Source organism: Strix aluco, chromosome Z, assembly GCF_031877795.1.
Source record: "Strix aluco isolate bStrAlu1 chromosome Z, bStrAlu1.hap1, whole genome shotgun sequence".
Classification (NCBI taxonomy): domain Eukaryota; kingdom Metazoa; phylum Chordata; class Aves; order Strigiformes; family Strigidae; genus Strix; species Strix aluco.
This window is the reverse complement of record NC_133971.1, coordinates 96,759,212-96,783,984: the sequence shown is the minus strand read 5'-3', so window position 1 is coordinate 96,783,984 and position 24,773 is coordinate 96,759,212. Positions and strand designations below refer to the sequence as shown.

The 24,773-nt window shown below is 40.3% G+C and overlaps 1 protein-coding gene across 7 annotated transcripts in view; it reads right to left on the bottom strand.

The window, feature by feature from the left end:
- The window catches only part of LOC141918318 (mucosa-associated lymphoid tissue lymphoma translocation protein 1-like), a 41,483-nt gene that overhangs the window by 7,420 nt on the left and 9,290 nt on the right, over positions 1-24,773 (bottom strand). The window contains exons 5-13 of one of the 7 annotated variants that reach the window (XM_074812628.1): positions 14,118-14,296; positions 13,435-13,531; positions 12,674-12,706; positions 10,934-10,960; positions 9,776-9,811; positions 7,796-7,999; positions 3,002-3,179; positions 1,574-1,648; positions 377-504 (exon numbers count right to left, since the gene is read on the bottom strand). In XM_074812628.1, coding sequence (XP_074668729.1) covers positions 377-504; positions 1,574-1,648; positions 3,002-3,179; positions 7,796-7,999; positions 9,776-9,811; positions 10,934-10,960; positions 12,674-12,706; positions 13,435-13,531; positions 14,118-14,296 — 957 coding nt within the window. The remainder of the gene's footprint in view (positions 1-376; positions 505-1,573; positions 1,649-3,001; positions 3,180-7,795; positions 8,000-9,775; positions 9,812-10,933; positions 10,961-12,673; positions 12,707-13,434; positions 13,532-14,117; positions 14,297-24,773) is intronic. The other 6 variants (XM_074812629.1, XM_074812630.1, XM_074812631.1 and 3 more) reach the window with 6 other exon arrangements.

Sequence of the window (24,773 nt, the reverse complement as noted above, 5' to 3'; positions counted from 1 at the left end):
GGTAGGACTCAGTTAATTGTTTAAATGGACGTGGGAATGACTGGACTACCACTAGCAGCTGACACAAGAGTAATTTTTGTGGATCGACAACTCAAAGCTCCATGCAGAAACACACAGAATGAATAAGGTTCACTAAAAAGGAAAGTATTAAATTGATCATTATTAAAGAAGCTCAAATTCCTTTAGAATATCATGTCCTTTGTTAATGTGCTGCCCAGTAGCACCTGCCTCTTGATGAAAGCTGCTATTTTAACAAAATGCAACAAGAAAGAGCTTAAAGTTGTGTAACACATTCACCATAAGAACAATGTTCAAGCAAAGAAGTTTTTAGCAATGCAGGCTGAGAAGACTGCTAGTGCAGTAAGCTGGAGTTCACCTTCTGCAACCTCATCAAGCAGAACAGTAATCTTCTTGTCTTCTAACAAACGGTCCTTCAAGAACTTCATGAAGATTCCATTGGCCAATCCCGACTGCTGAATCTCAAAAGCTTCTGCTCCTTGGCACCTATGAGATCACCAATATCAGACAAGGAAAAAACACTGAAACATCTGCATGATTAAGATCCACATGAGGACAAAAGGAGTAAAGTTATGCTGGTATGGGGGAAAGAAACCCTACAATTTGAAAACCAGGTTGTGTCTAAAGCCAAGCTGCTCTTCATGTTCGTTTGCAAGCAACTCATCCCGGCAAGATTTCACTTACAATCAAGCCACAGACCAGGGCTCATGTCAAACTGTTTATATGAGGAGCTTAAATTTCTCATAGAAGGTGTCATTAAAGCTCTTGACTACTTCAACAGCTTTTGCACTTGACTTGAAAACTGACAGAGAGAGGTTATTTAGCTTTCTGCTTAAGTAACCTCTTCAAACAGTTTCAATTGCAGTGGTAACTTTATTCTTTACACCTAGAATAAGAAACACAGGGGCCAATCTATATGTTACTCCTCCAATAATTCATTCATTTATATTTCTAACATTTTTTTTTCTAGAAATTTAACTTGCATTACCAGAGGAGACACATGACTGAAGAGAGTGCAGCACATAAGTTATAGTTCATCAACTGCTCCACAGCACGTGACCTTCTGTACAAGCTCACAGTGCAGTAATTATTTAGGAACACAGGACATAACTCTCCTTTCCCCATCAGCACAAAGAAACAGAACATTATGGGTCCGAGGGTAAAATCTGCTTTTTTCATCTTTTTTTTTTCATCTCTAAAATAATACTTAGATGAGTAGAGCACTCCTACAAGTAACCACTGGAAAGAGATCAGGAACACTGTCCAGCAGTTTCTGGTTTGCTGAATGCAGTCCCCTCACTGCCGTTACCCTGTACCTGACTGCGAACATTAAATACTGGGATTCATCACATATGCACAACCACAGTCAATTAGACTGTGGAATGATTCAAATAGCAAAGTAGAAAAGATAGTTTGAGGACACAGATATGGATATAAACTGCTGGTCCTTTAACACCACAGGTAGTATTTTTCTGTAAAAGGTTAGCTATACAGTCTCAGTGGTCACTTCTGGCTTCAAAACCTCTGTGGCACAGCAGGTGAAAAATTTCCTTACGTTGCATATCCAAAAACAATGTTGGCTGTAACCTTCAGAGCATCCAAGATAAGAATTGTGTCATCATATTCATTTCTGCAATAAATGGAAACACAAAAAAGTTCAACAATAACTTGAGGACTAATAACTGTAACAAACTTTACAGCTGTTCAAAACATCAAAACAGAATAGTTCAGAAACAGTAACTTTTTTCTCTTGTACAATTCTGGAATGAACCCTGACTGCTAAAAGACAAAAATCAGCATCACCAACAGTCTTCATGAGGACACTGTAAAGACACAGTCAGGTATCATGCATTACCCAGATGAGGGGATGCTATATTAACCAATATAGAGCCTGGCTACAATCGCTTCAAAAATAATTTCTGATAACTAGCCATTTTAGATTATAACAAAAATGATATGGGTTTTGGTTTTTTCTTCCAAAACATGGTGTCTGCATAGTTAACATGAGGCTTATGTAGCCGTATTTTCTATTTGGACAGCAGATTGTGAAGCTGAATTGGGTCACTGGCATTTCATTAACAGTGAAGTTCAGAGGCTCTACAAACACTAAAGCACTAGCAATTTTCTATTATGAAACATTCCTCAGAGACCAATTTTCAGAAGTGCTGACTGAAGAGCTGATTTCAAGTGCAAGTTCAGTCGGGCATAGTAGTGTCTTAACATGGAAATAAAACAGTACTTTGTTTAGAAAAATCCGATATACCAGTTGATTTTTAAGCTCTAAATAAAGATACAACACCCTCAGCATAAAAGCAGTCCACAAAATCCATGCCTCTGAAGGGTTCTAAAATGAGCCCTTCAGTCAAATTAACATGTCTTTGATCATATGGATTCTGCTTCCCCCCCGTAATGATGAAGATGGTTAATGATGCAAGGGGAAAGGGTAATTTTTCTTCTTTAAGATGCATAATTTCACTTTTATCTAGTAAGACTGATGTTTTATAACTTTTAAACAACCACCAAAAAAAAAAAAAAAAAGGTCATTGAAATCAAGAGGCAAATATCTACCCATGGAAACAGAAAGTCTGATCACCAGCTTCACATTTCCATCCAAGGCCGAAGGCAAAGTAAGTCTATGAATGAATCTTACTGACTTTAAAAGCACTCGGGTGCAGGCTGTGAATTCTCAGAACCACAAACTTTCAAGTACAGTGAATTCTCAGCCTAGACTAAAGATTTCTCCTCAGCATGAAGTCTGGCTTTCCTCAAGATCCCTTGCTATTCTCTCAAAGTGGCTGTTGAGTTCTATTTGTTCATTTTTAAAATAGGCTCAGTTTTAATCTGTTGCTGTAGTGAATAAGCTGAACTTCACAGTTGATTCCCAAAACTACACTCATTATACCCTCTCCCTCTATCGTGAAGCAAAAACATCCCTCTACCATCTAATGTCAGTTCTCACTGTTCATGAATTATGAGATTATACCTTTTCCGACACATATCCAGTAGGAATACATTAAGTCCTGTCTCTTTTTCCTGCATTAGTTTGAGGATGTTCTGCACACACAGACAGTTTGCAGACCGGTAGGGATTTGGAGCATCAATAGGAACCATGAAACTGTTTCCATAGTTTTCGTAGCCATGGCCAGCGTAGTACAACAAACCTGAGAGTTCAAAACACATGTGACTGAAAACACAGTTCAAGAGCACAGTGGAACATTTCTACAAATTTTAGCATGGTCAAAACCCTCATGTGCTATGTCCACTCTACATGTCTGTGGGAGATTAAGATCATTCAAGCTACTCCAAGCAGGTTTTTTAATATCAATATGCCTCTGTTAATACAGGAAGGAAGGGTAGCTAGGGGGAACCACATTAACGTCAACTTCCCACCACACAGGCACAACAATAAAAAAATCACCCATGCAATAGAATCAATTAGATATTTGCATCAAACACACAAAGTTAAATACTCTTAAAATGCTTTGAGTTAAGACCTCTAACAGAAATAATCTGTTATGTATGATATAACACTCACAGACACGAGCAAGGAAATGTGCCAGCTGTAAAACATCTTCTCCACATGTGCAATTACAAAGCTTTGAGTAGCAGTGAGTCACTGCAGATTTTAGAGATAGAAAAAAATAACGCTGAACAGTTTGGATGGATTTTTTTTTTAAATGAGATTCTGTCATCCTTGAAATTATTCTCCTTCAATTTTTGTTTTTTTTTTTTACTTATCATTAATCATTGGCAATTTTAAAAGTACTTTAACTAAAGAAAAAAATAGAGAAAAACCTTGCTTGCACTATGAGAGCATTTTGCAAGCTTTTAGTTTTGCTGTTTCTTCTGTACAGTCAGTTTCTCCATTTGATGTTGTCATTTTTGTAGGGAAGGATAATAAATATTTTAACAGAGGGGGAAAAAAAAAAAAAGATTATTCCGTGATCATGTTTGGTACGACACCAGAGCACATTCCCATTACCAAAGTACCAACAAATCCTTTGTAGTTGATTGCATCTACATCTCTTTACAGTTACAGGCTCACATCTCTTGTGGGTCTACTACGCAAACAAATTCTTTGCATGCTTACCTAGACACAAAAGATTATCCTACAATCATCTCCCTCATGTGTAGACACAAGTGTCTACATTATTTTAAGATTTAAAATCTTCAATAAAGCACGCAATAGTTTTGTATAAAGAACACATATAATGGAATTAAAAAAAGCTTTTCTTAATCCTGAAAAATGAACTGCAACCTAGGGCTTAGATTTTACTTATATGAATAAAAAACATCAAATACTGGAGTCATACCAATTTGCAGTAAGAGTGGATGATCTTGGCATTAATAACCTCCACTGCCATAAAATGCAGTTACCAGAAGTTTGTATGATTAAATGGAGTTTTCCTATTGTCTGTTCCCAGCACTGGTTTTCCTTATCTATGGCAAGTTCCATCTTTTAAAAATAATTTTTATTTATCTATACAAAGTAGTCTATGGGTCACATCTTCAATTAGTCTCTATAGCGCTGCAGCTGAATAAAAGTGAACAGAAATATGACAATTTATGCCAACTGGAGATATGTTCTTCTGTCATATTCTTACTAAAAAGTAGCTGTGAAATTTGTGTCACTACAAAACTTGAATTTTCAGAAAAGACAAAGTAAGCCTTACCCTAACATACTAAAATGCTCTACACTGAAATCAGCTTGTGTAGGTAGGTATGCTAGATGTTTTTACCTTTTCAGTACAGATAGCTACAACAAATGAAAATACTTCCCTCGCACAGCCCTGCACTTTTTGTAAAGGAATACCAAGATGTAACTATAGCCCTTCAAATCAAGCCTTCTATTTTACTTGTAAGCTCTCAAGTCATTAACAACTATGCCAAGACCTTGCAAACTGCTCCATTCAATCAACAGTGCTTAATTTCTTTTTATGGGAAACACGCACAGTCTAGATAAGCAGCCAGCAAGTGCATACAAGGTAAACTCCAGGATGCAAGGTTTCACTTAAACAGAGCCTGATGGTAATTCATCTGCCAGAGTCTTGGAAAATGGCAACAACTTTATTAAATTAGAAGTTAGATCTCTAAAGGGCACCGAATTTAAAGGGTATGATTAAAAACCTAAACAAGTAAAGGTACTATTTGGGTATTTATAAGATGCCAATGGTTACCTGAGACCAGGTAGTTTCAAGAGAGATAAAAATTAAATGCCAAGTGCATGACTCCATGTCAGGACCTAAGTTAAAAGGAAATTCGTAAATTTGATTTCCAGAGTTTGGATCTGGACCTAAATCAAGGCTATATTTGAGATTTTATATATATACATCTATCTATATATATCTGAGTGTATGTTAGATAAGTAACTGGACTAAAGGAAACAAGCCTCTAATGTAAAGCACAGTTTATCAGAGTATTTCCTCAATGAATAGAAATCTCAGAAATGCCCACTACATTTCTTTTATATCTTTGGCAGTTGACTGTGCTATGCTTATTTGATGTGTACCTGCAACAGTTAATAGGTTGAGCTAAAGATCAGAAATAAATCTCTGCCTTCCCAGCGTAAGCAGAGTAAACATGTTTGGAGAGCCTCATTAGACACTTTGACACAACAATTTTAAGTAGGCTCAAGTTCCTCACAGACGTCAGCATTTAAGTGATATCTGCCTCTCTCTCTTGCCTTCTCTCTCTCTCTCTTTTTTTTAAAAAGAAAACAGCCTAACTACTTTTAGCCTTTAAAACATATGGGTCTATGCTTTTACCCTTTGTGGAATACAGTGTTAACGGCACCCCACATTTAGAACAACATGAACTAAGATATTAGAGGAGACCATCATCATCAGTTTTTTGCTCTTAAGGAACAGTATCTGAATGCCACTTTCCTGGCAGCGAGCAAGAATTACACAATGTCGTATTAAGCATCACGGATGTGTGTAACAAGGACTAAACAGAAGTAGCCACTCTGCCTCTTCTATTTGGAGCTACGCCCAGTAAAAATGCAACAAATCATTATCTATTTGTGTACTGACAGCATCTTTTACATGCTTTAAGCCATTAATAGCCACTATCCAGAAAGAACACCATTTAAACTGAAGTAGTTATTGCCAAACACTACTGAAAGAATGCTCTGCTTACCTTTCAGAAAATACAACTGCAAAAATATGCTTTCTAAGAGCTTTCATATGGTGCTGGTGAGAATCTCATTAAAGCCTCTGAGTACTTTACTTTCTAAATTCGTGTCAACAATTACAGAAAAAAATTGTGAAGGTGCAAGAATATAAAAGCTCACTCAAATGCATAAGCATGTCTATTTCCCAGGGAACAAAAAAAGAAAACTGCTATCAGAACTCTGCTAAACTTTACTGCCATAATTAGTCTTCATGTCATGCAAGTTTTGGCTCTGACATAAATGCCCAAATGTCAGATCAGCCAGTTCTGCACAGACAGAGCATCAGGTAACACACCATTAGAAAAAGTCATGCTAAGAAATAATCTGACCTTGTGTTCCAAAAGAGAATCAATGTTTTCTCAGGTGGGCATCACTATAGAAATTCTGCAATTTAAATAGGACAACAGGCAGAACTTTTTGGTCTCTGTCCTAAATAATTTCTGGAGTTGTTTATGCAATCTTAGCTTTTAGAAAAATGACAAAAATAGTGGCAGTCAGCAGCAAACTCCTCAAAGCCCACAGAATAACTTGTCTTACATGCCAAGCCAGGTCATTCTAGGCCTTTTCCATGCAAGACATGAAGGTTTTTGCTCTGTGCATCATTTCCACCATGCTCTCCCCCCTCCAGCTAGCAGAGCCACCAGTTCTGCCTTGTGCTTCGTCCCTCAAAATCAAGTTTATGCAAGACAAGGAATCCCGGTACATGAGTAATCATCTAAGAATCAATGCACATCAGTAGTAGCAACGCATACCAACCAGACCCCATTGGTTAGTTGTTATCCCAGGAAAAGACACCTCCTGTGCAGCATGTGGAGGAAAGCTTAAAATTATTATTAATATTCTATTACAGGTATCTTATAAATGGATATGTGACTCAAATAACAAAAACTTAGAGGAAAATAAAAAAGAGAACTGTGTTAAACACACATCTTCTAGTATGCATACTTTGCTTAAGTTGTCCTCTGATCACTGAGACACTGCAGTACAGTCATTAAAGTGTTGCTGCAACTGAGGTGAAAGCCCTGGATTTTTTGTAGGGCGTTATTTTTAAGTCTGAAGAGTTTAAGGAAAAAAAAAAAAGATTGCTGCCCAAGACTCCATGTAGTCTTGTATACTGCAGTTACAGTTTTCAACTACTCCGCTACTAGCTCGTTTCCATCATGCACCAATACAGGCAACACAACAGACTATTCTTGCTCTCTCTTAAAAGGCTACTACAAACTACTACTAATGACTTCTTCGTACAAATGTGCATCTTCTGTGGAGCGTGTTCTCAAATGTGCTGTACAGATGCAGCAGCTTTTAGCAAACACATCAGTACTATCAAACAAAAATCTGCACTGTAGTTTTCGGTGCAGTTAAAGAAAAAAGTTGAAACATTTTATCTGCTCTAAGAATAAAGAAACAATAACTTTTTAACCGAAGTCATAGGATATGCTGCTGGGTGTTTTTAACTTACTTTTCCCATTCTACATACATGCTATTTACCATGAAGTTTGTTTTGCTGTCACATATAGTGCACTGGCAGAGGTATATACCAGATGTTTGTGTCCTCGATACATCACAAAACTTACCTACTTCAGAAGGGATATCACATGTTCTTACCATATACTCCTTTGTCCAGGAGAAGTAAAAATTCATCCACAGCATTTCGCATCTCGGACTCAGTAAGATCCAGCAAAGAAACAACTTTGAAATCCATCTGTCTTAGCAAATTTGTCAATTCATAGACATCTACCATCGGAGCCTTGAGTTGGGGGTGATTCCAGTAGCTCATATTTCCTATTAACAGAGCCACCTTGTCTGTTGCTGCAAAGACAGAGGAAAAAAAACCCATCATGTTCGTACATTTCATGAGTTCGATACCTTTAAATTTAATTTCTTCCAAAGTGAAAATAGCATCCAATCTCACTTCAGGCACAATATTTTACATGATTTTCAAAGTCATCCTACATCAACAATACAGCTCAACTCTCTTCTCATCCAAAAAACCGTTTCAGCAGGGTCTGACAGTCAAGATACCTGAGCTCTGATGCATCTCAGACTGGATAATCAGTCAAGAAGTGAGTCACTAACACCATCTCCCATTTCTTTCATTTTTCAGAAAGTACAGACAACTATGAAATTCCCCCATGCAAGAGGAAATTTAATAAACATGAAAATTCTTATGCCAAGTTGCCAAAGATATGGCCAGTATACTTCCCCAAAACCCTCAAATTTTCTTATGCTTCTTAAAAAGCAAACAAAACTCCATCACACACAAAAGACCACTTTCACATCTCCATCTCCCATGTCCCATCTCTCTAAAAACCACAGTACATTTAGGGGGAAACTTTTATGGGTCAGAAGTAAAGTCTTTTTTCTGTTCATTGAGGTTTCTTTTTACTATTGCTCTGCTTAAAAACAATTATACAAAGATATGACAAATTTACAAAATTCAGAGAGAAGTCTACTGATATTCTCATAGTTTGAGATATGTTCATTTTGATTTTAATAAAGCCCAAAGTAATTCTGTCATAGGTAAACAAAGCAGCAACAAAAGCGGAAAAAAGTCACATTAACAGAAACACTTTAGAGACCACTAGCCAGATTTTTACCCCAAAACTGCACACTAAATTACAGAAAGGCATTTACTCAAATCAAGGCATTTCCTCCCTGGTTTGTTACTTCTCTCCAACAGGAATTATTGTGCCACAGCTCTGATGGCAAATGAGGTCACGTGAACACCCCAAACCTGCTTCAGAGTTAGTAACCCCACACTGCTAGACCCAGAAGAGAATCTCTGTTCGTAGCCTCGATGTCTAACATTTCACTTCCTTCAGACAAGAGGTTTTCAACATTTTTGCAGCTGGAAGACCTCCAAAGTCTTGAACAGTGTAAACTATTTCGAACAGCAGAGACTGAGCACAGTAGCATACTGTTACTGAAAAACACTTTTCAGGACTGAGGAGCACTTACACTCCCTCTCACACTGATGAACCTGAAAGAGTGGTAGAATTTTGATAGAGGCCAGCAAAACAAGACAACATGCCTGACCACAGCCAAGTCTACCAGGCAAATTTAAGAACATGATTAAAAAGCCCCAGCAACAATTCTTCATAGCACACATATGCCATCCATCTATCTTTGTGAGCTTCAGCTCAGGCCCAAAGCATCCGCAGACTGTGCACAGGAAGAACTGAGCTTGCAGGGGCAGCACACCCTTAGCAGACAGACTACCAATCCTTTTTATCACATCATCGCAATACCGCTATCCCTGACTGTCAAAGTATTCAAAGTAATGGAGTAACACACTGGCGAAGGCTGTGGCCAGAGGAATCTGAAACAGTAAACTGAAACAGATGAGACGTTGTAGATGCTCCACTGAGTCACTAAAAATACTGGTGCCCTCACCACAGTTTACTGAAAGGGCATGCAAGCATTATAAAGGACTATAAAAATACACAGAAGTCTCCCTCCCTGCAGTGATTTGATGCAGTACGGTTATTTCCCTAGCAGTGGCAGAAGAAGCAATATTCAGAAGCAGCAAAATCTATTTCCTAGATATGAAATACATATGTTCTTTACAGCTACAGAACTACTTACCAACAGGTCTATGATTTGATTGTTCTTGTAGGTCTGCTTGAAACAGATGAAAAGAGCAGGTCGTCAGTAACTACAGCCACAGCTGCCAGTGTCAGAACATGAACTGCGTGTCCCATACAGCCATAGTCTACCGGTACTGCTTTGCCTAATACGTTACTAGTTCAAGACAAAAAAAAGTGTTCTCTTTTTGGTTTGGTGGGGTTTTGGGGTGTTCTGCTGTTGTTTACCCAGTTTCCTTCATCCTCTTCCAGCAAACATAGCCTAATAGGATATGAATAGCTAGTTCTATAAGTTAAGAAATAATAGATGCCCCCAGTATAATTTTGAATCTCACAAACTGCACATCTGCATTTTCAGAAACATCCAGAACAGTTCATCGTCTCCAAATGAAATGCAGACATGCAAGACGGGGAATGTTTGCAGGAATGACCATCTGTATGTGAAAATTCTTTTATTTTGTACTTCACTGAGGGATGGTAGAGCCAAGAGGAACGGGTAAGCAACACGTCAGCGGTACGCTTTGGGTAACGTTACATCTCATGACAGTACCACTTCAGTGACTAAAACTAAGTCTTGGCAAAAGAAACATATCTTTGGGGTCTAAGCCGGGAAATTATATTACCTTTGTGAACTGAGATTTTGGGAACACTATATCAGGGATAATCCCTTATGGAGCACTACTCCAGATCTACGTTTCTATAACAGACATCAATCAGGCCTCAAATCACATCAGCTCACTCCAACATAAATTTAAGAAATATACCATTCAACATATCATGGGTGACAGCCAGACACCTTACATCTTTTTCACCTTAATCATCTAAAAAGCAGCAACATACTAAAACTTAAGAGTCCAAAGAAGCCACAAACAAGAAAACAGAAGACAATTCCTTCTGTATTTGTATATGTGAGGTACTAGAGACCAGCTTTGTGGGACTTTACAAAGATAATAACAACTCTATGATTTACTATATTCAAGTTAATTTATTGGAACCAGAAAGCTGTGCTGCTCTTAACATGGTATCTGCCCCTATTAAATCCCCACTTATAAACACATCCAAATAATGTAAACTATATATTGTAACCTAACTGGACCTCAGTGATTTGCAACACAAAATGAACATGTGAAACTAAAGTTTTTCAAAATTTATCACTTACCTGATTTTTGAAGATCACTTAAATCTTCTGTGAAGAAATACACCAATAAAATCATAGTTTAAACAAGAAGCAAAAATATTTTTTATTAATAAAAATATAATTGTCATACCATTACTAATAGAAGTAGAACGTTAGAAAACAAATGACCTTTCTAAAATACTTTTGGCTTTGCATTTCTGTAAATCTAACCTTTCGTATGTTTATTCCACATGCAAAGAAGAGAAAATCCTACATCAATATGCTAAGCTATGCTAGACACAGCATTATAGCAGAGTAGATCTCAAAACTAAGAGAGAAACACATACTATGCCTCAATCCCCCAGGCATGCAAGCAGCTTGAACGAATAAGGAACCAGATATCAGAATCACCCATTTGAAAAACAGATGTTCAAAGGACTGCTGAAAAAGCAACATCCTGAGCAAGAGATCTTACTACGTAAAGCCGTGTGAATTCAGAAGGACTTCAGATACAATTTTCAAACATTCTAAAGCTACCGCAGGTTTCACCTATTTATTCTGAGAATACTGGAAACTATGGAAAAGAAAAATAATAATCTGAAGCCCCAGAGGCCTGGTAGAGCAGGCCTGCTCCACACAGTGAAGCCACAAAAGCAGGGTCACCTGCCCACGTGGGAGAGTGCAGTGCCCCGGGGCGACGCTGCTGTGGGCGTTTGTGTGGCTCAGCAGCAGAACAGTGCTGCAGCCGAGCAAACTGCGGGCTGGGGGTAGACCCCCTCCTGCTCCAGAGGGCAGCTGGATTACAGGTAGGTAGGCCGTTTCTGCAGAGCACTGCATCAGGCAATGCAAACACCCCCAGCCCAGGAAAGACATGAAGGCTCAGAGAGCCGATCGGTCTTGGCAGCTGTGCCATGGAAGCAGCTGGCACCAAAACGTGTGTCACTTGTACGTTCCAGGGAGTGACAGCACACGGTCCCCTCATTGTTAAGCCTTTAATAAAAGGGCTAAAGGGGAACATCAGCTCTGGTTGAACTCTGAACAAGAAATGATGCAGAGCAGTTTAATTCCAAGAAAATTCTATGATTCTGTGAAAAAACAGGGTAGAGCACCATTTATTGGTCTTGGCAAATGCCTTTTCTTTTTTTCTATTGTAGGTAGGTAAGCTGGGGTGGGGCACTGCTGTAAGCAGCCTTACATCTCTACATTTGATCCCCTATGATGTAAATATTACAGACTTCGAGATGCTCAATAACCAAGGGATGGTATCAACATTAAAGGTCACAATACACTTCTTCCTCCTCATTGCAGCACTGCAAAGGAGAGCAGAAATCGTCCTAATAAGGCTGCTGGAAACAGCTCCTGCAGACACAGGGCTGACAGTGGAACCAGCTCCACTCGGCTCTCCAAGGTCACCCAGGTTCCTAAACACCTGCAGCTTTTCTTGAAAGGATGTTGCCTCCTCAGCTCAGCCAAAGAAATCTCGAGATCTCTACATTTCACCAGAAACTGTGAGCACAGGACACAAAAACAGTGCAAAAATCAAACAACTTTGAACACTATAGAAGAAGAAAGCAGCTCAGTTTTTCTCCCATGTGCTCTAGATCATGGTATCATGGCAAAGAATAGAGAAGCACATGCAGAAGGAACGCTGCACCACACACCGGTGTTTTAAAACAGACTGAAGCTCTTAACCCACACATGCTTTTCAGCAACACACTTAGCAATCCGTCATGCCAGTCATTAATTTTTAAAAATTGATTCACAACTAAAGATTTACTTTACCTTCTGTGCACTCCACTGCCATAGCTTTCCTTCCTTGTGTTTTAAGGGGGGGAAAAAAATTGGAAGACAATTGCTCTCAGTTATGAGAGTTAGCACACAAAGCGGAAGACAAAGGTCACTTCCAAGCTTCTCAGCAATCTGGCTCATTTTACAGCAGTATAAATCAGCACTGACCACAGCACTGTATAGTAATTATTACTAAAACTCAGGAGTACTAAACTAGAATATTTCTTAGGATAGGAAAGAATTTTTTATATGAATTACACAATAGTATTCCCAGATCGATCTGGAAGCTACACAAACAGATCTTCTCCTCTTTAGTCTACTGCAAATACATGCACACACACTAAACTGTTATATTAATTTATTCTCCTTGTTATGAATAATCCCACCTGTCCCGATTGCTGAAGGACTCAGTGTAACACAGTTCATACCACCAACAAGGGTTAAACTGGTTTTTATTTGTCAAAAACCAAAGAAATCAGCTTGCAACCTGCTGACAAGCCGTGTATATGTTAGCAATGCCAAAAAGTGGTAGCATTTCTATGCTGGTTACCATAAAAACCCAAAGCACTTTATAACTGACAAAGCTCTAAAATTCCATTTGCTGCAAGCGAGCACAATTATTTTAACACATGAATAAACTAAATATATAGAAGGCATATGCTTGGCTTAATACTGAAAGCTTCAAAAATAAATTCTAATGATAGAGAAGAAACTGATAAATCAGCTGACCTGTACCAAACAGGAAAACTCCTTACCTATAACGACTTCTATCTTCTTGCTGTCTTGATCTTCCCAGTCATTGAACACGTGACACCAGTATGTTCCTTGATGTTCCACATCCACATAGGTTACCTACACAAGCATCATCACCGTCATCCCCCAGACCCCAACACAATACTTCTATCAGTTTCATTTAAGCCCACACACAAGAAAGAGTAAAAACTAAAAGCAAAGCCTAAACAAACCCAAAAGCTGCTGATACTCTCATTCTTCAGTAAGCTGGACAGCACGTGTGTTCTAGAAACGCTTTCAAGAATTGAAGAATGCAAATCCACCTCGCAGGCTCAAGGTGCATTAAGCAGTGAATGCAACAGCTTGCACAAATCAGAGCGCTTTGCAGTGCAAGATAGAGAAACCATCACTTTTACTGATACTTAATCTTTGTTATGTCAATGTGTCACACCAATCCAAAATATACTACAGCTTTACCTCCCGTGACTACCACCTGAAACATGTTCAGGATTAAAATTATGCACCTGGGAGTCTCAGAACAGTATGGGCAAGCGAGTAACACAACAGGAGAACAACTTAGAGGGAGCACTTCCATAAGGGGTTATCAAGGCTGTGAAGAAGTTATTTTCCTCAAGGAAGCTTTATGTGTTAAATTAAAGGTGGTTGCACATTAGTCCCCCAAGGTTGGCACTTTGCAGTAACTTACCATGTAGATATTTTTGCTCCCATTTGCCAAGGGAAATCCATTTCTGAACCACTGGTAATGAGGAACTGGGTTTCCAACAGCTCCACATTCTAGTACCAAAGCATCCCCCACTGTCAGGTTTTGTGGCTGAGGCTGAACACAAATGCGCAACTTGTTTTCAGGCAAACCAGCGAAGCTCCCTTAAAAAAAAAACAAAAGGGTGAAGAAAAAAAAAAGGAAGGGTGAGACAATCTAACTGCATATAGACTAGTAAGAATTGACAACATATGGCTACATCTTCCTGTAACTACAACAGACTGTTTTAATAGCAATGACATTAAGTTATTTGTCCTTTAAGACCATGCTAGCAACAGCTTTCCAGTTCTTTGGTTGAAAAGTAAAAAGGAATGCACATTAAATATACCCCCGAAGTAACAACAAAGAAAAACAAAGCAAAGCCCTCTTTGCATTATTTATTCCTACCTGTAGGATTATAAAGGCTCCAGAGAAATGAGCAAGTACAAAGAAGGGTGGCTATTGAAGGATGGACTGAAGATCCAACTTGTGTGCAAGTGTGTACACAGGAAGAATTTAAAACTTAGAATCTTAGTTTTAGCATATCCTCATTGCTCTCATTCTAAACTGAGCATCAAACCTTACAGTAAATATACTAAAAAAAGCCCAAAGCTAAAAATGCTTAAGAAGCATCAGCCACTGACACATAGAAATGTTTTTGGGAAAGAGACCTATTCAGAAAACCCTAAATGCAGTAAAGACTTGTCCAGCTGATGTAATGTAAGTTTCTACATACGATAAAATATATTGAAACAAAGTGTTGGAATTCATTTTTGAAACATCTACTACATGCACACACACGAGTGCTCCACTGGCAAGGTTTCTGACCTCTGCGTACTGAGCAGTTTGATGAACTGACACACACTACCGCAAGCCCAGACCTACCAGTAAAGGCCACACCAGTGACCTTTCATCTCTGCTGGCAGGTCACTCGTAGGCACCATACACACTCTTAGACTAAGAGTAAGATGGAAAGGAGCTGCTGCTGTAGTCCAATTAAACAGGCTTAGTCTTTAAGACAAGGAACACAAAAGTTGCAGATAGTGAAAGAGAACATGAGATTGAAAGGTAAGATGGTTCCTCTCTCCAGTGGGACCCCTGACCTGCCATCTCATTTCCAGGCCCTTGCCAGTGCACCCTGTTGTACCGCTCACAGAATACACTAATAAGCCTGTACCAGTATCTTCTGAAATTGTGCCTGGCTGCCTCACTGATCACAAGCTCACAAGACAGCTATGAAAGACAGCTTTTACAGAGTGGAGGATGGTTGAGCTCTCATCAAACAGAAAGCAATGAAAAGAGACGAAGCAGGAAATATCTGAAAAAAGAAAGCAACCAAGGGAGCTGGTAAAGGAAAAGAAAACAAAAAAAGACAGCAGTTGAAATGGAAGATTTCATACCTAGTCAACATTTGCAGAAATGGTACTGTCAGTGTCATCTAGTTCAACTGAAACACCAGTAATCCCAGGCCAAACGTTAGAGGAGGTGGAGGGTTCATTCAGTGCATACACCACACACCCCTTTTAGGTTTCTTTGTAAGGACCCTAAGAGGGAAAGTTACAGGAAGGAGCAATCCATTCTGCCCCTCAACCTTTTACCCTTCACCAAGACCTAAACACACTAAAATGCACTTCTGTTATGGTTCCTGGTTGGTCAAGAGTCATGGAACATAAAGGAAGTCACTATTCTGTGGATACCCACTGCCCTTCAGCCACCAAAACTTCTGCCACAAGTGTGAAACAATATACTGCTGTTTTTGTCAGACTTTTTTTTTTTTAGTCATTACAAGGTTATTCATCTCAGCTTCCTGATGCAACCAGCGAGATCTGAAACTTCACATTTATAACTCAATCGAACTTGAAGCAGAAGCAAAGGAAAAGCAGAAGAAATCATTGCTTAGACAAGGGACTGAGAATATGATTGAGATTAAGATGTAAAAAGGTCACTTCAAATGACACTGCAATAGCTTTTGATCTTTTACTGGAAGATTGGTTCTCTCTTTTCCTGACATGAATAATTGTTCTACGTGGGATGCAAGTGGAAAACACCTTTGACTCGTGACATAAGACAAAATAACTACTCTTCACAGTCTGAAGAAAGTGCAGTTGACTTCTATCTCACTCATCTTTGGGCCGATAGCAAGCAAGTCCAGGATATTTAGTTAGAAAGTTTATAAAGGGTAGACTCAGTGCATGAGTCAATGCCTATTTAATGCAACTGACTGTTCTGGAAAAAAAACCCAACAAAAACCAACAAAAAACCCTATACACACCAGAAAACAAAGACACCACTCTAGCAACCTCAGGAAGTTGGAAATAAATGCACAGTATTAACAAACTAGATCCAAGAAGTAAATTTCCAAGATTTTCTTTACGTTCTACTAACAAATCCCAGTACCAGCTGGACACTCTTGAGCAGACAGCTATTTACTCTTATTTGCTTTCTGCTGTTATTTCATCCTCCTTGTGCTTCTTCCACATCCATACTTTCATTACATATGCTGCAGCTGGAGATCAGCCCATCGCTGCAGCTGAGGTATCTTCAAGCCAGTGCCACAAGTTCCTACGGCCCTACAGTGGCACAGCGGAATGACTACGCCTTTTCTTATGCAGGTAACACACTTGACTGTTCACTGACCATTTAGAAAACCCATGAAGATGCAACTCACACCAAAGAGACTCAGTTTAACTCATGTGTTTCTTCCTCTCATAGGTTTATTTCTTTAAATGTTGGCATGCCTTCACTATTATTTGGGTTGGTTATATGAAGTTGAAAAGATGGCATTAGCAAACATATGTTCTGCCACAGACACATCCACAGAGCCCTAGCCTCCCTCTCTTTTCCCCAGGTGTTCTGGCAAAGAAAGAATGTGCTGGGCTTTGACCAGTTTATGTTTCCTGACAGGTACACACCTAAGATTGTGATAGCCTACTGTGATCTGAAAGAGTGACTGGCAGGGAGATCTATCACTTCGGTACCTGCCAGACCTTATTCCAGCCCTCAGACCCATTTCCTCAGAGTGCAGTGAACCCTCTTTCCATTCCACAGTATCGAGGTTTTCTAAAGTGTCCAGGCCTCCAGCACGCATGCACTCTTTTGTAGTTTACTGTTTTGACCTTCTGGGTAAGGCATGACTTCTTTCTAGGAAGGCAGAGAACCTCATAAGATTCTCCTCTACCCAAATACCTTTCTTCTCAGATGGGCAGCACACAGATGAAGGGGAAACAAACAGTCCTGAATATAAGGCCAGAGCCCACGGGGATGTGGAGCAGTTTGCTAACAACTGGCTACGTGAGAAAGGGCACAGCACCGAGGAACTGCTGACAACGGCGACGTGATGGGAGAATACCGAAAAGTATCAAAGAAGAACAAAGAACAGAAGCAGGACTATGTAGAAGGCCTTGCAGAAATCATAAGGGGAGAGATTGGTATCTAACCTTAGCAACCTATAAGGAGCTTGCTTTTTGCAATATGTATGAACTAATTATTGTGGATATAAAAGAAGTGTGAGTACTAATAAAGTTGAGCCTTTGTGCATTAAATGATGGCTGGGCTCCCACTGCGTTCTTTCAACAAATGGTGACCCCGACGTGATCCGTGCCAAAGGACGTGATCTGCTAACGACGTGATACGTGCCAAAGGACGTATAGGGCACCACAAAGGATAAAGACCAGAGAAGGTTGTTCAGGTCCTTAAGCAGCGAGGACGGCGAAAGGCGACTAAAAAGGCCCGCGCCCTGGGTGTCATAAGAGGTGAACCCTGCTGATACGTGCTGCCGAGACCTGGAAAGGCTGCAACGGAAAAATTCAGGTATGGACAGGCAAGCAGCATATGATTTATTTGCATCCTGGCTGACACAACGCCGGGTTGAGGGAATAGATGTAAAAAAGGATCTTCAGGGGCTTTTAGCTTATGGGGTAGAGCAAGGTTGTTTTATTAATCCACATACAGTTCATGAGTTATCGGAATGGTGAAAATTTGGAGATAAATTATGGGAATTAACATTGAATGATGATAAGACAGCAAAAAAGTTGGGAAAGTTATGGAGGATGGTTCATAATGAATTGCTCAGATATCAGGCGGAAAAAAGAGCTGCACAGGGCGCAGTTGCGGCAAAAGAGAAAAACACCAGATATGGGGAGGAGGAAACTAGGTGGCCATTACCGCCTACGTTTCGTGAGCTTGTTTTACCACCTTTACGTTCCGAAGAGACGGGACAGGAAAGCTCAGAACGAGTTCTCCCTACCGCTCCCCCCGCTTCTGCCCTGAGTAGCCCTGACGCATCCAGCCACACTGTGACGCCGGAAAGCGAGAATTCTACTCCTGGCTCAGAAGATGGGCTGGGGATAGAGATCGCTAAAGAAAGGTGTCGGGCTTGGAATGCATTGGCACGAGAGGGGTTAGAAAAAGGGGATGAGGAGATGACTCAGATGGCGACAGCAATGGCTTTTCCAGTTCAGTTTCAGCCGAACCCAGCTGGTGGAATAAATGCTACTGTTACGGCATTAGATTGGAAGCTTTTATCACAATTGCGCTCTACAGTGAGTTCTTATGGTGTTACTGGTGAACCGACTCGTCAAATGTTAGATTATCTCTGGAGCACTCAACTTCTTTTGCCTGCAGATTGTCGGGGTATAGCAAAGTTAATTTTCTCTCCTAGTCAGTGGTTGTTGTTTAATGCGCATTGGCAAGCGAGAGTGTTAGAATCGATAGCGGTACAGCGGCAAGCAGGAGATCCATTACAAGGGATTACAATGGATGAATTAATGGGGTTAGGACCTTATGCTAGAGTAGAAGTTCAAGCACTGCTTGGTCCGGATAAGGTGAGAGAGGCAATGAGGTTAGTGAGAGAAGCCATAGAGCAAGTGAAAGAGCCAGGCGGAGTTCCAATGTATATGGGAATTAAGCAAGGGAGAGAAGAAACTTTGGGCAGTTTTGTAGATAAGTTGGTAAATGCAATTGAAAAAGCAAGAGTACCTAATTTCATGCAGGGTGCTCTCTTAAAACAATGTATTTCACAAAATGGCAATCCTGCTACAAAGAGTTTATTGAATACATTAAGGGCAAATTGGACTGTAGAGGAGGCACTTGAAAAAGCGTCATCAATACCCACTGGACCTCAGGCTTTTCTTGTAGAGGCAATAAAGAAATTAGGGGAAGGAATGAAAGAACAGGCTCAGGCTACTCAAAGTCAGGTTATGGCAGCCCTTGCGCCTCTCCAGACTTCAGCAGCAACAGCAGTTAAAGTGCAAACACCTCAAAAGGGGCAGCTGCGGTGTTACCGATGCGGAGCTCCAGGGCATGTACGAAAGAGTTGTACAGCCAGAAATGTATGGTGTCAAACTTGTCGATCCAACTCCCATAATGAGGGGGCTTGCCGCAGACGGTCGGGAAACTCCACACGGAGCGCGTTCGCCGGCCGCCGCGCAACGACGAAAATTGCAGCCGCAGCGCAGTCCTTCAACCCGCCACCCGGGGAAGTCTCGGGTTGGACCTGGCAGCAGCAGTAGATGTTATCCTGTTAACAAATAATCCTCAAACAATATCTACGAATGTACGAGGACCTATCATTATTAATGGGAGAGCCATGGGAGCTTTATTATTAGGAAGATCATCAGCATCACAATGTGGACTATTTGTTTTACCGGGAGTTATTGATGCAGATTATGAAGGTGAAATCTATATTATGGCATATACACTGAATCCACCAGTAAAGATTGCATGGGGACAACGGATTGCACAGCTGGTACCTCTGCCACAAGTGACTCAAACAATACGACCAGTGACTGAGAAGAGTCGCGGAAACAAAGGCTTCGGATCTACAGGAAGCCTGACCCTGCTAACACTGAATCTGAGTACGAGACCCAGGAAGACTGTTCATCTGTCATTTCAAGGTAACACAATAACTGTGGAAGGGTTGTTAGACACAGGCGCAGATTCCAGCATACTGTCGCCTTCTTCTTGGCCACAAGGCTGGCCGTTACAAGAGCATACCACCACCATTACTGGCGTGGGTGGTTTAACTTTAGCTAATCGAACGCCGCCCCTACAATTAACAATTGAAGGACAAACAGTCACAGCGGTGCTTGCTGTAGTGCAATTACCTCCAGGGGTAAACTGTTTAATTGGAAGAGATGTGTTAGCACAAATGGGAATAGTTTTGACAAACGATCACCATTTATTCTAATGGCCATTGCTTGGACTTTCCCGATCCCTATAACTTGGACATCTGACGATCCAATATGGGTAAAGCAGTGGCCACTAAAAAAGGAAAGTCTTGAGCAAGCACACTTGCTAGTACAAGAACAATATCAGCAAGGACATTTAAGATTATCTACTAGTCCTTGGAATACTCCGATATTTGTCATAAAAAAGAAATCAGGCAAATATCGACTTTTGCATGACCTTAGGGAAGTAAACAAACAAATGGAACCAATGGGGGCTTTACAACCAGGTATGCCGAATCCAGCTATGTTACCTTATGAATGGCCTATATTGATTGTGGACTTAAAAGATTGTTTCTTTACGATTCCGCTTCATGAAAAGGACATGCGCCGATTTGCTTTCACTTTACCAACAATAAATAGAGAAGGGCCAGATCAACGGTTTGAATGGACAGTTTTACCACAAGGAATGAGAAATAGTCCAACTTTATGTCAGATTTTTGTAGATGCAGCCTTACAGCCATTACGTCAAAAATGGACTAATGTTATAATTTATCACTATATGGATGATATATTATTTGCACAGAAAGAACCATTTACAGAAACACAGATAAAAGAAATTGTAAACACCCTCGCAAAGCAAAGATTGGTAATTGCACCAGAAAAGATACAAAAAACAGCTCCATGGAAGTATTTGGGATTGTCTTTGATGAAACAAATAGTAACACCACAAAAATTGACAATTAAGCCTGAAATCTCAACACTGCATGATGCTCAGAAGCTATTAGGAGATTTACAATGGCTAAAACCTATAGTGGGCATCCCAAACGAACTTTTACAGCAATTACGACCACTGTTAAAAGGAAATGACCCTGCACAGGTGGTGTCTTTATCAGCAGACCAGAGACGAGTGCTACAACAGATTATGGATCGTATTACTTCTGGACAAGTGCGTCGGAGAGACGCTGAGCTCCCCCTGGACATACTTGTGTGGATGGGTTCACAGCATTTGCTCGGAGCTATCACGCAGTCTAAAAAGAAAACGGGGGAGACATGGGTGCTAGAATGGATCACGCCAGCATTACAACAATCAAAATCTTTACTTCAAAAAATTGAGGCACTAGCAAATTTAGTAAAGAAAGGTCGTGTGCGAGTTATTCAAATAAGTGGAAGAGAACCTCAATTCATATACTGTCCAATGCAGAAGGAAACCATGCAGTGGTACCTGGCAAATAGCACAGCATTGCAGGAAGCAATGTTAAATGGGCCAATGATGTTGTCAACTGATCAATTATCTATGGAACCTTTGAGATGGTTAGGACAATTACATTGGATTGAACAGCCAAAAAGACAACAGGCGCCGATTCCGAATGCCATCACAGTTTATACAGATGCAGGAAAGAAATCTCAGACAGCAGCTATAACGTGGCAAGAAGATAATACATGGAAACACGAGATATTAAAAGCCACAGCACAAGACACACTACAAACTTTGGAACTGTTGGCAGTAGTTTGGGCGATGGTTAAGTTTAATGAACCATTGAATATTGTAACTGATTCTATGTATGTAGCAGGAATAGTAGCAAGGATAGAAGATGCAGAAGTCAGGGAAGTACAAAATAAGCGTCTCTATGAGTTGTTTTTACAATTACAGAGGGCTATAAAAATAAGGGAACAACCGTATGCTGTAATTCATGTTAGGAGTCATAAATGGGATATAGGACTTGGGGAAGGTAATGCTCGAGCGGACAAGTTGGTATCCACTGTTGTACATGTTCCCATGCCGAAAGACAAATTAGCAAAAGAAGCACATGACATATTCCACCAGAATGCAAAAGGGCTAAAACCACAATTTGGCATCACGATGGCGGAGGCCACGGCCATAGTAAAAACATGCCCTGTTTGTAGTTTTCACAATAAAGGGGTTGGTATTGGAATAGGAGTCAATCCTAGAGGGACGAAATCTAATGAAGTATGGCAAATGGATGTGACTCACATACAAAGTTTTGGTAGACTTAAATATGTACATGTTACTATAGATACTTATAGCAAATATATATGGGCCTCTGCACAGAGTGGGGAAAAGGCCATACAGGTAATCAGACATTTAACATGTTGTTTTGCAATAATGGGAGTTCCGAATACTATAAAGACAGACAATGGACCAGCATATGTCGGAAGTCGAATGCAAAGATTTTTAAACAAGTGGGGAGTGAAGCATGTAACAGGGATACCGCATTCTCCCACAGGACAGGCCATAGTTGAGAGAGCAAATGGTACCTTGAAACGTTATGTAACAAAATATCAGGAAATACAGGATGTACAAGAAAGATTAGCAAAAACATTATTTGTAATGAATCACTTGTGTATATTTGGAGACGCAGAACAACCACCAGCTATGTTACATTATGAAAAGGCAAAAGTAAGTGAGGAAAGGAAAGAGATATGGGTAAATTATAAGGATCCAAAAGATGGATTGTGGAAAGGACCAGCTAAAGTAGTAATATGGGGAAGGGGATATCTTTGTGTTTCTACACCAACAGGCACCGTATGGGTTCCAGCGAGATGGGCGAAACCTGCCGCACCTCCCAATGACACCGGAGGAGAGACAAGCTCATCGACAGCGGCTGAAGATCCAGCCCGTTTTGACCCAACTTGAGGGTCTACTCGGACATTCACTTTACTGGGCAACATTGTCAGATGTATGGAGAATTATAGAGGGGTTAAATGGGAATGTAATAAGAAGTGGGCAAAATTGTTTAAACTGCAACAATCCGGATCATCAAGCGTGGGTAAAGGTGTTTTGTGGAGGATGTGAAAAAAGATATTGGATACACCAATCACAGCTATATTTTGGGTTAAGATGTATTAACTGTCGTAACACATGGATTAATGACAACCCACAGAGGGCATTAGCAAGGTTTGCAGGGCAGCCAATTCAAGAGTGTTTCGGTTTGTGGGAAAATCGAGAGTCGTTATCCCTGGCAGCGGCTGTTTGGTGGCTGCAGCATCATAAGCAACGGTTAGAGCAGGAATCAAAATCTGCATGTTTACAGACTGAGTGTTTCATACATAGTGCTATTCCTACGTGGATACAGATTGCTCCTCGTAGGTGGGGACAGATGAAAAGGCGTTACGTAGCAATAAAAGATAGAAGTACAAAGAACAATTGATTAATCAGGATTAGGAATTTACTTGTGTCTCCACAGATGGCAACCTTCATTAAGATCCTACCCAGCGTGATTGGCCTGTTTTGGACAATATATCAAGCTGAAGGCTGGATGGTTTCACAACCTAAACAAAATGTCTGGGTAACTTTGGCAAATATGACACATCAAGAAACCTTGTGCCTTTCTACTGCGAATCCGGAAAATCCATTCTCCACCTGTTTGGTGGGAGTGCCAGTAGACACATGGCCAATCCCACAAACCCTTCAGATTTTCTCTCTTTGCAACTCTCCAAAAAATTGTACAGATAATTGGGATGGTGTATACAGTCACCTTCCACAGGTTACGCAAGAACCCCAAGAGCTAGAGTTGCTAGGCTCTGTTATAATGGATGCTTGTGTGTTTTTTAATTACTCCTATAACACCACACGGAGAGGGCAAAATGTGAATGCAACTAATGCTGCTTATCATAATTCAACTGCTTGGTGCAATTATACTTCGACTAACATCTCACGATCTTTTGCTGTTCCTCTTGCATTACCTCCTGGTGTGTTTCTAATCTGTGGAGATCGTGCCTGGGGAGGCGTCCCATCTAAACTGAATGGAGGCCCGTGTAGCCTCGGACGTCTCACGTTATTAACACCAAATGTGTCAATGATTCTGAATATGACTCGAAAACATAAGCGAGTCCCAAGGACCGTTCATCAGTTTGAAAGTTCTTGTCGAGATAACGTTGAATTCTGGAATCCAGGCCAAATCATAACGGCCTCCATATTGGCACCAGGAGTTGGTGTTGCAAATGCCTTAACTACTTTGAATAAGTTGGGATGTTGGCTTAGCAAACAGACTAACGCTACTTCTTTAGCTTTAAGTGGTCTTTTAACTGATGTTGATAGTGTTAGACATGCTACTTTACAGAACAGAGCTGCAATTGATTTTTTGCTTTTAGCACAAGGCCATGGATGTGAGGAATTTGAAGGAATGTGTTGCATGAATTTGTCTGACCACTCAGAATCTATTTTTAAAAGCATACAGCAGCTAAAGGATGGTGTCAAACATTTAACAGAAGATGATGGATTAGATTGGTTAACAAGGATGTTTAAAGGTTGGGGACTTTTAGGATGGTTAATATCTCTGATCAAGTCTGTGGGGGTCATGATCTTGGTAATTGTGACTGTGCTTTTGATGTTGCCATGTATTGTCAATCTTCTGCAAAGGGCCCTGCAGAAGACTGCCTCTGCAATATTTTTAGCACAAGTGCAAAAAGAAAA